Genomic DNA, 14,565 nt, shown 5'->3' with positions numbered 1-14,565 from the left:
TTGACCTCTGGGTGCTTAAGACCTATATTATGGATCCAGTGATTTCTGTCTCCTCAGTCTAAGAGGTATAGGCCTATTATCCCAAACTAGAGAAGCCAGGGGCTTAAGACGATAGGTAGACATATGGTTTTTCTCAATGTATTATATCTTTGGTATATGCCTATCAGTCTATAATAGTCTGTTTTAAGGGATCGTTTATAACAGAAAGGGCAAAGGGATGCCAACTACTGTGTCTGACAGAAAACAAAACCATCTCTCCAGGTTATTCTCTGATATCTCTCATGCTGATCTTTCCTTCCACAGTGCCCTTCTCAGGGCAGTTTTTACCTCAGCATTCCTCAGGCTGTAGATCAGGGGGTTCAGCATTGGGTTGAAAAGGCTGTAAAACAGGGAAAGTATCTTCTGCTGTGTCTCTGGGTTCTGAGACTTGGGAGCCATGTACATAATTATGGCACTGCCAAAGAAGAGCCCGACCACACAGAGGTGGGAGGAGCAGGTGGAGAAGGCCTTTCTGCGACCCTCCCCTGACTGGATTCTTAGAATGGTCATCAGGATGCGTGTGGAGGAGACCAGCACTAAGCATAAGGGTCCCACTAAGATGAACACACAAGCTGCAAAGATGACAATTTGATTGAGTGCTGTGTCAGCACAGGCCAGCTTGAGGACAGACAGGATTTCACAGAAGAAGTGATTGATTTCATGGGGTCCACAGAAGGGCAGTCTCAGGATGAGGACTAAATGGACCAGAGCCAGGAGGAAGCTTAATATCCAGGAAGCAGCACCCAGGATAGTACATACTCTCCAGTTCATGATAACAGTGTAGTGTAGGGGATGACAGATGGCCACAAACCTGTCATAGGACATCACCACCAAAATCAGGCACTCTATGTGAGCAAAAGCCAAATACAAGAATGTCTGCATTATGCATGGAATGAAGGAGATGGTTCTTTTAGACACAAGATTTGCCAGCATCTTGGGGACGTTGTTGGCAGCATAAGACATGTCAACAATGGCCAGATGTGAGAGGAAGAAGTACATAGGTGTGTGCAGTCTGTGGTCCAGGCATATTATTCCAAGGATGACCCCATTCCCAAGAAGAGTAAAGAAATAAAAGAGAAAGAAAAACCCAAAAAGAAAACACTCTACAGAGAAATCAGCTTGGAATCCAAGTAGAGTAACCTCTGTGATCCATGTCTGGTTGCCTCTCATTCTCCTGTGGCAAAGAGCTTGTTCAGACGCAAAACATCAGGGCTGTGGAATAATCAATGATACAAAGTACTTAATGATTATGATAGAGAAAACATTTTGAAACATCATCCAGGACGGAGTATTGGGTTTTGTCAGATACATTACAAAATAAACTTCTCTGTAGTTATAAAAATGAGGGAAATGTCCAGCTATATGCTTATGATATTAAGAGAAAAGAGCAGTGAGTGACATGGCTCAGTGGATAAATCTAAATTCAGTCTCCTGGACCCACATGGCGAACAGAAAGAGCCAACTGTACACGTTGTCCATTGACTTCCACCTATGCTCTGCAGTCACAACCACCTGTATGTAAACACATGTGCACCACAATCAGTCAATCAATGTGTTTAAAAATAAGTGTGTACATGTCCATATCAGTATATAAAATAAAATGTGATACCACAGAACAATGTGTTTCAGTGTGTCCTACGTAAGAGGATTCACATTCAAATATACACACATGTGCTGTGTTGGAGAATTCAGGTTTTCTGGTTCCATTTTAGTTATGAGAGTCTTGACCACTCACGTGGTTTGAAGACAGATAGTCTCGACAAAATGGACTAGGTATTTTCCCTTCAATTCCTGGGCTTTCCTTTCTTCTCTGTACAGTTCTGACATGATCAATGGCCTTTGTTCTTCATGTACCTTCCCCTTAAGCCGGCACAGGTGCTCATATGCTTCATATCCATATCTGAATAACCTCAGTGTTGTACTTTCTTGAAAACTTAAGAGTTTCCTTATCAGAAGTATTCTGGGCTTATTTGCACCCATCTTTCAGTGTTTGTTACTTTATTTTGAGTTTTGTGTATTTTTTCACTAATATTCAATACACACTTTAGTCATAATTTAAAGAATAATTTAGGCATGTGCAATGGGCACAGATATATGCCTTAAGTATGTATGGCCATGTACCATACACTGATGTATATATGTAGTCCCATAAAATTATCTCACCTAATGAAGTCACTGCATTTTTGTCTGTGATGTACACTCAGTGGTGCTCACATAATGACAGAATCATCCAATGTAGATTTCGTAGGCAGTGCCTCCCATTAAATAATAGATGACTGCACAAGTCAACATGTGCCCTTCTGATTCTCTTTAGACAAAACACTCAAAGGGGGAAAGCAGCTTACATTAACAGTAAAATGATAATTTCATTTTAATTATATTTTGTTTGGTTCTTTTCTTTAATAAAATAAAATAGAGACAGTGCCTAACTTATGTTCTGGTCATCATCTTTTGTCCTCGGTATCTTTGCAGTTTGGTAAGTCAGACGACCAACAAAGCCTTTCACAAGCTCTTCCTCACCACCAGTACCTGATGCAGTTCAGATTCATTCTGGGACACTCACAAGGGTGCTGAGTTGGAATTAGTGGTTAGTTCACTTTAGAAAGATTTTTCATAGAGGGATTTGGGTCTATCTAGCCAGAAGATGGAGGCAGGTGATAAAAGGGATGGGAGAAAATGCCACTTACAAAGTCTACTGGGTATGTGCTGTCACATGGCACTTTACCCACATCACCACCCCAGAGAAATAACCTTAGCTCTATTAAATCACATCAATATTTTAAACTCAAATGGTGTTTTTTACAATTTAAACTATTTAGAGCCTCAAGCTATTTATTACAAGTTGGATTATACTAATAAAGTAATTTTTCACTTAATAAAAGAAACAATTTCATGATATAAAATTATATTGCATGCTTGTTATTTAAACAAGAACAATTTATTTTCTAACAATTTGGAATTTTTTTCCATTTTTCTTCTTTCTACTATTCTTGAGGTGAATATTCTTATATTTTCAAGTTTTGCCTGTACTCATGAGTACTTCCTTAGGATATGTTGGCAACTTTAACATGCCTCTTTTCCTAACATCTCATATGGCTGCATTCTCTGTGGAAGATGAAAGCAGTTTCAGTTCTTGCTGATGGTGTGCACCATGTTTCTTTTCCACAGGACATTATAGTCAAATCTGTGCTATTTTATAACTACAGATCCAGCTCATTGGTAGTGTGTTTACTTACCAGGTGCAAGCCCCAGGTTCAGTACTTAACACTCTGAGCATCAAACAAGAAAAACCAATAGTCTTTGATAATTTAACAAGTGGATACATTTGTATAGTTTACATTTGTGTATCATCAATCACTTAATAAATGTCCCCAAGTACAGATCTGCTCCCACTTTGTATTGGGTCTGAAGGAATAACTGAGCATGGGAAGATATATTCTAAATTGGAGGAGATGAAGAATTACTGTTAGTGCAGTTCTGGTCCCTCAGACTTCCATATAGTGATGAAATCTTCAGTACCACTGGGTGAGATTGCTTTGAGATATACCTCCAGCTCTCCATCTTTATCTGCCAATTTATATGATTTATGAAACAAGAAAAGATAACAAGAACATTATCATTAGTTATTTTTGTCTCCTAAGCATTTCTAGATCATTTTTGCTTATTTTTGGCTGAAGTTGGGTTATTTGTTGTCATTTTAATTTGGATAAAATATTTGTTAAAGATATGTTTTCCAATAAGCCTCACTAGAAGAACATTTATGTTGATTTCTACCTGATCCCTCTATCTCTTGATATGTTCCCCCCACCAAATTTAAATGGAGTTCAGTCCTGGTACATTACCATTCTCACATCACCAAGAAAAAACAAGTTGTCAAGATAATCAAGTGTAAAGAGAACTAAGAAGAAATCAAGTAGGATGAAACAAAGAAATCTATACTGTTTAAAGAGGTCTGTTTTTAAGAACTGGGCTCACTAAGTTGCACAGACTGACTCCAACTCCTGGGTTGAAGTGATGCTTGCTCCTACCTCAGCCCCCCGAGCAGCTGGGACTCAAGTGGATGCTACCAAGTTTGTCTATAGATGGCAGTTTTTAGGTGAGATGAGAAAATTTCTTCCTCAAATAAGGTTTAAGTGGAACTTAAATGAAGGGAAGTTTCAATAGTCTGCTCAGAAACATAGGCACACCATGTACTACACTGAGGGCAGTAGAGAACAGTGAAGGCAAATTCCCTGAACAGGAAGTACTTGTAGGGTTCCAGAAAGAAAAAGAATTCAGTGTGCCTGGCCCAGCATGGACAAGAGATTATAGGTATTAATTGTAGTATACGATTATTTCTTTTAAATGGAATTGACATAAAATGTTCATCAATTGGGTGTAGATTACATTTATTTGACTAGAAATACACAGCTATTAAAAGATAAGTAAAACTCAGAAACTGTGTATTTTATTTATGTACGTGTGCGTCTGTATGAGTTAACCTGTTACTCATGTGTGTAGGTGCCCACGGAGGTTAGACTGTGTTGCCTTCCCTGGAACTAAAGTTACAAGCAGTTGTCTATCACCTAATTTAAGTTCTGATAATCAAACTTAGGTCCTTTGCAAGAGAAATATGTATTAACCACAGAACAATCTTTCTGACCCAATTATAAACCTGGAAATGTAGAGAAATATAATTGTCCACACATAGTTGTTATGTGGGTGCCTATGATGTGACATATAGTTTAAAATACCAGCACATTTATATTCATCCTTTGACCTTATTTCAAACCATAAACAACACTGTAAGCAAAATGTGCATTTGTTTATATTGATTATCTCCACAGAGTAAGATTGTATAGGGACTTGCCTTTTAAATAAGTTGTTTTCCCTTTTTCCTAATAAACCTGCAATATTAGTCTGTAAAATTGAGCATTTCTATTTTGGAAAAATCTAAAGCATACTGTGAAAATAAAGTTTCACATTATTCAAGCTCATTTTAGAAGGAACTCTCACTAACTAATGAGAGTGTCTCATCTGAGATTTACTGATAGCTTCAAGTAGAGAAAAAGAAGTCTATATTATGGAAATGTTAGCCCTTATGAAGAAAAAATGGACAGGAAATTTTAACGGTATTTACTTTTCTAAAAGTGAATAAAGTTTTTTCTGAGTTATGCTGGTAGATACAATGGTCAATATTTTCCATTGACTGGCAGTAGAAATGGATCTTAAATTGGATTGGACATGATTTTTTTATCTTTTTATTTTTGTTTTCTTTGAGACAGGGTTTCCTTGTGTAGCTTTGGTGCGTGTTCTGGAACTAGCTCTGATAGACCAGGATGACCTCAAACTCACAGATATCCACTTGCCTCTGCCTCCCAAGTTCTGGGATTAAAGGTGTGTGCCACCACCTGCAGAGTTGGGCATGATTGCAACACCCAGTGATGATTGATGAAGGCAGCAGTGTAAAACAGACCTGAACTGGCGTATGTCAAAAAGCCTGATCTTTGTCAATCGAAGATGTACAATCCTATGCATTTTATGTTCCCTATCTGGTATGTGGCTTCCAAGATTTTCCAGTTAAAAAACAAAATACCAGAAACAGGAGCAAAAAGAGTGGATGAGATACAAAATCTGGAGCAACAGAGACTGTCACTTTCATAACTTTTGGAGTCTGTGTTCTTTGGAAAAGCCTAGAATCCTGAACACCAGGTCTGTTTGTGAAGTCCTCTTCTTTGTCTAGACACTGCTGTAGACCTGGGGCAGTTTTGCCTCTGTGATTTCCCCTTGCCTTTGTTTCTGAAGTTGACCAATGTGCCTGATAATGGTCTCATTTGATCTCACTACAGTGGCGTTGCTTGTGAAAGGGACTTTAGTTCTCTTTATGAACTTGAGTTTCTGTGCTGATACAACTTTGATCACTTTTTTAAAAGGTGGTAGTCATCTTGAGTTCACTCCCAAAGTCTTGTGTAGGTGTTTAGTTAGAACTCCAATGAACAGAACAAGAATTTGTTCAATATAGCCGGCAGTCGGTCACATATAGTGAGTCGATTTTATTTCAACAGATTGATACTCATTTGGCTTCATACAGGTTTATTTGTGGCTGGACTTGTATGAGCAGAATACAGAGAGCACATATTGATATTTAGGTTCTACTTGGAAGATACATAAGATGTAAATCTGTTTAACCTGACAGAATGCAGGATGGAAATGTTTTAGACACACAGCAGTAATATTGTGGTACTGTCCTGCTGAGTCAAGCTGAAAGAGCCCAATAAGACCTTCCTGAGCCTTCCAGAGGCACAGCCATTTGATGACTGCAAGGTTCATTATCTGGGATGTAACTGAGTCCCTGTTACGTCAAGCACAGCCACTTAGCTCATAAGTCAAATGCAAGCTTTCAATCTAATAACATTGTTTGACTCATCAAGTTCACTATTAGATTAACCTGCATTAGAGTTTTCCATGTATCTTTTTATTGGCATATATTCATTGTAGAGAGTCCTAAGCTTCCAAAGAACATTTTAATACAAGTGTGTAATGTCATACCCCGGCTAGGACTAGGTACCTCACTATGACCTCAAGCCAAGTATTTTGCTGACCTCTACCCCACCTCTCTTCTCTCACTCATTCTCAGGCAACAAAACCCCAACAAATGAACAAATAAATAAAGAAAAAAATCCGAAAACCAAAAACTCCAAAACCCAAACAATAAACAACAAAAACAAACAAAAAAACCAAAAACTCCAAAACCCAAACAATAAACAACAAAAACAAACAAAAAACCCCAAAAACTCCAAAACCCAAACAATGAACAACAAAAACAAACAAAAGCCCAAACAAAACAATAAAAAAATCTAAAACACATTCACTTACAGTGGCATAAGCTGCAATCTTTTCCTCAACTGTAGTCAGAAGCTTAGAAGAAATCCCAAATAGGAAAGCCGGAAAGGAAGATAGGACTTGGGTGAGCTCTTTCTTTCTAAAGGAGCCTTGTCAGCAGAAACCAAGGCTCAGAGCTCTGACTATTGTGATGAACTTGCTTCTGCAAGTGAAGATTTTGCTTATCACCCTTTGAATCCAGATCCTTCAACAGACAAAAATTAATGATCCAGGGAATGGAGCCTTGCGATGCTGATGCAGCCACCACACTCCAGAGAGAAGAGAAGAATATGCCGCCTGGGGACCAATGCCATCATTTCCCATGCCTTTTTGTTTTTTATTCCCCCAGGGCAGGTTATACGCGGTTGCCTGAGATCAGATGGCAATGGGGATTAGTCAGAATCTAGATTCTGGTTCAGAAGAAAAAAAGCAAATCTTGCCATGAGTTAATAACTGTTAGTACATATTTTATCAGTGGCTCCCCCTCTGGTGCCAACTGGGTTGATGACAGTCTTATTATGGAGCCTGGTAAGATGCCAGTAGAGAAATAGATTTCTCAAAGTGGAAGAGATATTACAAAATATCTATCCCACACTTCTCAAATCTCAAGCCCACTTTAATTTGATACTTACATTACCTCACCTGCCTCTTTTTTTATTATCTGGATGTGTCTGACATTCAGAACAGCTCTGAATTCATTCCAATCTTGAGATAGAATCTGTGGATAAAAATGAGTCTTGCCCACTGTCTTAGTCACTGTTATATTGCTGTGAAGATACATCATGACCAAGTCATCTCTTAGAGAAGAGAGCTTTTAAATGATAATTGCTTACAGTTTCAGAGGTTTAGTCTATTACCATAATGCCTGGAAGCATGGTGGTCTGCAGTCAGGTGTTGGAGAAGTAGCTGAGAATTTTTTTTTTACATCCTCATCTATAGGCAAATAACAATACTCTGGGCTTGGCAAGAGCTTTTGAACCTCAAAACCCAACCGCAGTGACATATTTCCTTCAACAAAGCCACACCTCTCAAGCCTTCTAATCCTTTCAAATAGTACCACTCTCTGATGATGAAGCATTCAGACATATGAGCCTATGGGACAATTTTTATTCTAACCACCTCATCTACCCATTAAGAAGTAAAGTCAAAAGTTTATAAAAAAATTTCTAGTTCTTAACCTTGACACATATACCCATAATTTCGTTCTTAAACTGTGAATGAGGAGCAACTTGAAATAAACATTGTATCTATCATCTTTTGCAGTGCATGGATAAAGTATTTCATGGGAAGACAATGGGTTATTTCTGACTACAATCAATCAGTGTAACTAATACTGTATCTGGTCTCCGATCTTGTTGAAATCACTCTCATCTTCTTCCAGGTTTCCTCCATAAAACTCCCACTCTTGGGAACAGGGGCCATCTCCTACTCTTACAGGCATTTGGGACTACTCCTCTTACTGGGTCACCTTGCCCAGCCTTAGTACTTGAGGAGGTGCTTAGTCTTTCTGCAACTTGATATGCTATGTTTTGTTGATGCTCATGGGAGACCGGCCCTTTCCTAAACAGAAAGGGTGGAGGAATAGATTGGGAGGAGGGAAAAGAAGGGGAATGGGGTAAGGGACTTTGAAGAAAAGAGGGGGGGGGAACTTCAGTCGGGCTGTAAAATAAATAAATAAATAAATAAATGTATTTAAACAAAGAATACACTAGACTCAAACTTACGGTTTTCAGAAAAGAAAATACTTCTCCAGTCTTCAAATAAAACAACAGCAATAAAAACACTCCCACTCTTAACCTTGATAATGCCCTGACTTCAAAATTCCAATCCATGGGCTATAGTGATGTCTCCACAGTTAAGAATACTTGTTGCTCTTCCAGAGGACCTAGGTTCAGTCCCAAGAACCTACATGCTGATACTCAACTTCCTGTAACTCCAGTTACAGAGAATCTGAGATCTTCTTCTGGCCTCTATGGGCACCAGGAATATACAGTAGGTACAGACATACATTCAAGCAAAACACAATCATGCACAAAATTAAAGTCTTAATTGTTCATCACACTTACAAAGCCATTTGCAATGGCCTCTGCTCTTACTGGACTCTAGCTTGCTAGAATTAAGTTAGTAAGATTCAAGACTGTGCTTAGTGATTTTCTCTAGTGTTTCACGGTGCAGCCCTAGCAAGACTGGCACATTTTTGTTTTTTAATTTTCAATTTTTTTCTTGTTACTTTTTCTGTGGTGGCTTGAAAGAAAATGTGCCCTATAGGCTCATAGGGAGTGGTACTATTAGGAGATGGGGCTTTGTTGGAGTAGGTATAGTTTTGTTGAAGGAAGTACATTGTTGTAGGAGGTCTTTTTGTCTATATGTTGCTTGTATTGGTTAATGAATAAAGAAACTGCCTTGGCCTGATAGGTAGGTGGAGAGGATTGGACTGAATGCAGGGAGGAAGAAGAGCAGAATCAGAAGACACCATGGATCCGCAGTTGGTGGTAGATGTGCTAAAACTGTTTTGGTAGGTCACAACCTTATGGTGATATACAGATTAATAAAAATGGGTTATAAAAAAAGATATAAAAGTTAGCCGATGAGAAGTTAGACCTAATGGGCCAAGTAGTGTTTTAATTAACATAGTTTCTGTTTGATTATTTTGGTTCTGGGCGGCCGGGATGAACAAGCACCCTCCTCCTACAGTACATCACTAAGGGCATGGGCTTTGAGGTTTCAAATGCTCAAGTCATTTCTAGTGTGACATTCATATCCTGCTGCCTGTGGATCAAGATGTAGAATTCTCAGAACATTCTCTAGCAGCTTGTCTGACTGCATGCCATCATTCTTACAGCCACAGTGACAATAGACTAAGCCTCTGAACTGTAAGTCAGCCCCAGTTAAATGCTTTCTTTTATAAGTTACCATGGTCACAGTGTCTCTTCACAGTAACAAAACCCTAAGACACTTTCCTATAATGAATTTTTAAAAATTGACTTATTATCTCTCAGAAAAAATATAGTATTTTGTGCCTTTATCAAATAAAGTAAATGGAATTAACAAAATGTCAAGTCTTCTTTTGAGAACTCTATAATTACCTTGAGCAGCCTACTGTGGACACAAAAGGTGTTATAATATAGTTCTAGTTTTGCATTGGAGAAAAGACTTCAATGATCTAATGTGAACTTCATGAACCGTAATACCAACCTACCAGGAAAGATATGCCTTCTCATGCAGAGTGACAGGACTGCTATGAGACAACCACCTCGTTTCTGATTAGATGTGGTCTGATCTGCAGGAGATGCCTTAAGCCTGGTACTGAAAACTTGGTCAAAAAACAGTGACTGTCAAGGTCATAGGCCTTAAAAGAGAATTTACTACCATATGTTTAGTTATTCTGGCATCCATTTTTATACCTATAGACAAAAAGTTTCCTTCACTCACAATCAGAAAAACTTTCGTTTTTACATTAAGTTATGAATGCAGAAATCCTTGGCTGCTTAAGGTACTGAGAAAAAGAGACATACTGTCTTCTTAAGGCTCAAGGAATATTACAGAAAAAGGATTGTAAAAAGTGTAAGAGCTGGAATATAGGGAGGAGAGAGATGAAATTCTGTGTTCTGGGCATGGTACAGCCATTGCAGTCATGAAGTCACAACAGCTGTAGTTCCCTGTGCTGAGCCTGGGCAAGATCAGACCTGTCAGGAGCCAGTTATAGATGGGGGAGGGGCTCATGAGGACCTATCTATCCCTGTTGAAATATTGGCTACTGAAAGGTTATAGGGGAAGAGTAGTCAGCATTGCCATATATATCCCCATTGGTATAGTTACCTGCTCATGGTCATAGAGATGACCCTGGTTAAATTTAACGAGTCTCAAAAAGATTAGTAAGAAAAACATTGCAAAGCTTTAACATTACAAAATAGATAAAGTATAAAATTCTGTCAACTTTGTTATTTAAAACTTAAATTGTATTAGCTGTACATTTATTTGGTTAGATAATTAATAGTTGAATTCAATGGATCAACAATGGACATTTATAGCTCCATAGGCCATTGAATCCTTGTAAGTTTTAGAGGTTGTCTGGAGGAAAGAACTGTGAGTTCAGAGTGACTTCCAAGTGATAGCTGAGCCTTTATCCACTCTTAATGACCCTGATTTCCTCTTTTCCTCCCAAGCGATGCACTGTCACATGTACTAAGAGGGACTAGACTAGATTCTAAAACCAGGGGTTCACTGAAGTTTATCCCTGTGACCCACTAGATCAGCTATTTGCTTTGTAAACAAGGTTTTATTAGAATTTATGCTTACCCATCCACACACATGCTATCTATGGATGCCTCTGCCAGAGGTGGATGATGACAAGTAAAACCACTCTCAAACTCAAGTAAAAGGCAAAAGATGTATACGATCTAAAGAGAAACCAGAGTATCATCCTCAAGCTCAAATATTTTCCTTGTCTACTTATAGAAAACTTGAATTGGTCTAGAGCTAGGATCCTTAAACTTTTCCCACTGTGATCCTTCATTTCAAGAAATTTTCTGTGACCCCAGATGAATAGGTCTATAAAACAGCTTCAGAAACTAAACATGCACTTAGAAGCAATCATAAAGAAATTTATTTGAAAACAATTTTGAGGGAAACATATGATTTTACCTTTTTTTTTGAGACAAGGTTTCTCTGTGTAACAGGCTGTCATGGAATTAGTTTTGTAGACCAGGTTGGCCTCGAACTCACAGAGATACACCTGCCTCTGCCTCCCGAGTACTGGGATTAAAGGCATGTACCACCATTGCCTGATAATTTTATTAAAGTCAGAACTAAAATTGGCAACTAATAATATAAATTCTCTTTTTACGTAAAGAATTGAATCTTGGGGTATTTGATCCCACAGGACACAGAACTCTTCAACATTTTCAAAAGTTGAACAGTATTTTGCTTTTACAGTTGGCCTTAGTGAGAATGTAGCTTTGCATTAATATGAAAAATACTGGCAGAAATATGTTTAGAGCCATCCCATTAACAGTTAGAAACTCTTTTCTAATTTCAAGTCAAAATTTGTGTAACTATTTTTTTTTATAAAACACAAGCCAGCAACTCAAATAGCAACTTTTAAGCACCATTAACCTAACATAATAAAATTAAAAGTTATACTAATTTGATACTGAGTGATGAGAGAAGAAAAGTATTAGAAGTCTTTGTTTTCTCTATTTAGATGATAATTTCTGTAAGAACTGAAACTATTGTAAGGTGGAAACGCTGGAGCTCATGATGTACTGTAATCTCAGATCTGAGAATTCAGGGAGCTTTTACTGGAATTGTTTGATGTGGTGGCATACGCACACTCTGTGTGTTCAGCTTCAGTGATGCAAAAACCTCCTATTGCTGCCAATTTCTTTTCAGCCACACATTCAGTTGAATGTCTCCAGGTGGAGTTGTGACGCACGGTTTAAGGTCAAAATGTGCTTTTGTGTATTTAATAGGTTAACTCATTTTCAGTATTTATTATCTATTAGTAGGGATCACTTTCCAGCTATTGAAGTTATGTTTCTGATAGTTCTCATGATGAATAAACCACTAACATGTGTAAACACTTTGCTGGGTATGAAATGGTTTATCATGGTGATGTAATTCATACTTTTCTTGTTGACTAGTGATGATGAACACCAATCCTTCTGTTATCAACTACCATGTTTATATTGAGAATTCAATTCAATTTTATTGCTCTGCTTTTGTAAGTTAATTTTTTATTATTATTCATCTGAAAGCTTTTAGTATACTAGGTAGTATATGATGGGCAGGGTGTTGAAATCTTAGCTCCTCACTGTAGAGGCAGAGGTAGGATGATGACTGGAAGTGTCAGCTTGCTCTACATAGCTCCATTCTGTTTCAAAAACAGACAAAAATTGGTATGAAACTTACCATTTGGTCTATAGCCTCATGTTCCATTTCTTGATGATGTATTTGTAATTTTAAAGAAGTCTAATATTAAAAAAGTAGTCATTATTTGACATGATTGTATTCTGTGCTTTTTCTGTGGCTGGATTTGTAGTAAGGAATGAAGGCATTCATCTACTTTTCCACTGTCTTTAGTTTTACATGTTCTTGGTTTTAAATGAAAGTACATAATATTCCATTGTAAAATAACATGTATTCTAGCAAGGGCAAAGAAAATGTCAGGTACCAAACTTGACATCTCCAGGATGTTTCTCACACATGCCTCATCTTCCACAGAATCCTTTGCAGAGCACCCTTGACATCAATGTTCCTCAGGCTGTAGATCAGGGGGTTCTGCATGGGGTTGAAAAGGCTGTAAAACAGAGAAAGGATCTTCTGTTGTGTCTCTGGGTTCTGAGACATGGGGGCCATGTACATGACGATGGCACTGCCAAAGAAGAGCCCGACCACACAGAGGTGGGAGGAGCAGGTGGAGAAGGCCTTTCTGTGACCCTCCCCTGACTGGATTCTTAGAATGGTCATCAGGATGCATGTGTAGGAGACCAGCACTAAGCATAAGGGTCCCACTAAGATGAACACACAAGTGGCAAAGATGACGACTTGGTTGAGCATTGTGTCAGCACAGGCCAGCTTGAGGACAGACAGGATTTCACAGAAGAAGTGATTGATTTCATGAGGTCCACAGAAGGGAAGCCTCAGCAGGAGAACTAAATGAACCATATCCAGCAGTAAACTAAAGCCCCAGGAAGCAGCAGCCAGGGCAGTGCACACTCTCCAGCTCATGATGACAGTGTAGTGCAAAGGGTGGCAGATGGCCACAAACCGGTCATAAGACATTGCCACCAAAATCAAGCACTCTGTTGCTGCAAAGGCCAAATACAAGAATGTCTGCATGATACATGGAACAAAGGAGATGTTTTTTTTCTGGGTCACAAGGTTAGCTGGCATCTTGGGGACATTGTTAGAAGCACAGGACATGTCAAGGATGGCAAGGTGTGAGAGGAAGAAATACATGGGTGTGTGCAGCCTTGGGGCCACAGATATTATTACAAGAATGATCCCATTTCGCAACAGGGTGAAGGTATAAAAGCCTGAAAAAATCCCAAAGAGGAAGTAATCCAAAGTGGGATCAACTTGGAATCCCAGCAGGGTAACCTCTGTGATCCATGTCTCATTGCCTCCCATCCTCTCTTGGCAAAGACAAGACTTGTTCAAGATAAAAAGGTAAGAACTGTGAAGCAAAGTTACAACATAGTTAATGACATACAGGGAGCAAATTAAAAAATGTACCACTGAAGAGGGATTTCCTAAGATTTATCTTCTGATACTTTGCAAGACGTAATGTAGTTTGACTACAAATATTGATGTGCTGATGGAATAATAGGAAAACATACATACACATGTCCTATGTGTAACCAAGTGTTAACCCAATAGGTTCTATTTTAATGTATCTTGTATTAGATGACACATATGCATATATGTACACATGTGCTATTTTGGAGGATTCCTGTGTTCTCACTCCCTTTCCTGACTGTTTTGGTCATTTATATAGCTTGAAGAGTAAGGTGATTAGGGTTCCATTGTTAGGTTGCATTTTTAGGCAGTGTTCCAAGTGATTCTTACCCTTGGTTCTTCATGGGCATGCCCACAAAAACAATCCCCCTCTCTCATGTTTTCTACTCATGCAATTCAGATATGAAATTTTAAAGCAAATTATTA

The 14,565-nt window shown here is 38.5% G+C and overlaps 2 protein-coding genes across 2 annotated transcripts; both read right to left on the bottom strand.

The window, feature by feature from the left end:
• Positions 1–279: 279 nt before the first annotated feature.
• On the bottom strand, positions 280–1,209 carry LOC121435513 (olfactory receptor 2A14-like). The gene has a single exon (XM_041634906.1). It carries the CDS (start codon positions 1,207–1,209, stop codon positions 280–282), a length of 930 nt encoding a protein of 309 aa, XP_041490840.1.
• Positions 1,210–13,098: 11,889 nt separating this feature from the next.
• Positions 13,099–14,031, bottom strand: LOC121435527 (olfactory receptor 2A12-like). The gene has a single exon (XM_041634925.1). It carries the CDS (start codon positions 14,029–14,031, stop codon positions 13,099–13,101), a length of 933 nt encoding a protein of 310 aa, XP_041490859.1.
• Positions 14,032–14,565: the final 534 nt, after the last annotated feature.

Source organism: Microtus oregoni, unplaced genomic scaffold (assembly GCF_018167655.1).
Source record: "Microtus oregoni isolate MIOR12 unplaced genomic scaffold, Mior012 000046F_ref0000063, whole genome shotgun sequence".
NCBI lineage: Eukaryota > Metazoa > Chordata > Mammalia > Rodentia > Cricetidae > Microtus > Microtus oregoni.
Note: the sequence above shows the minus strand (reverse complement) of the source record. Positions and strands in the feature narration are given on the sequence as shown.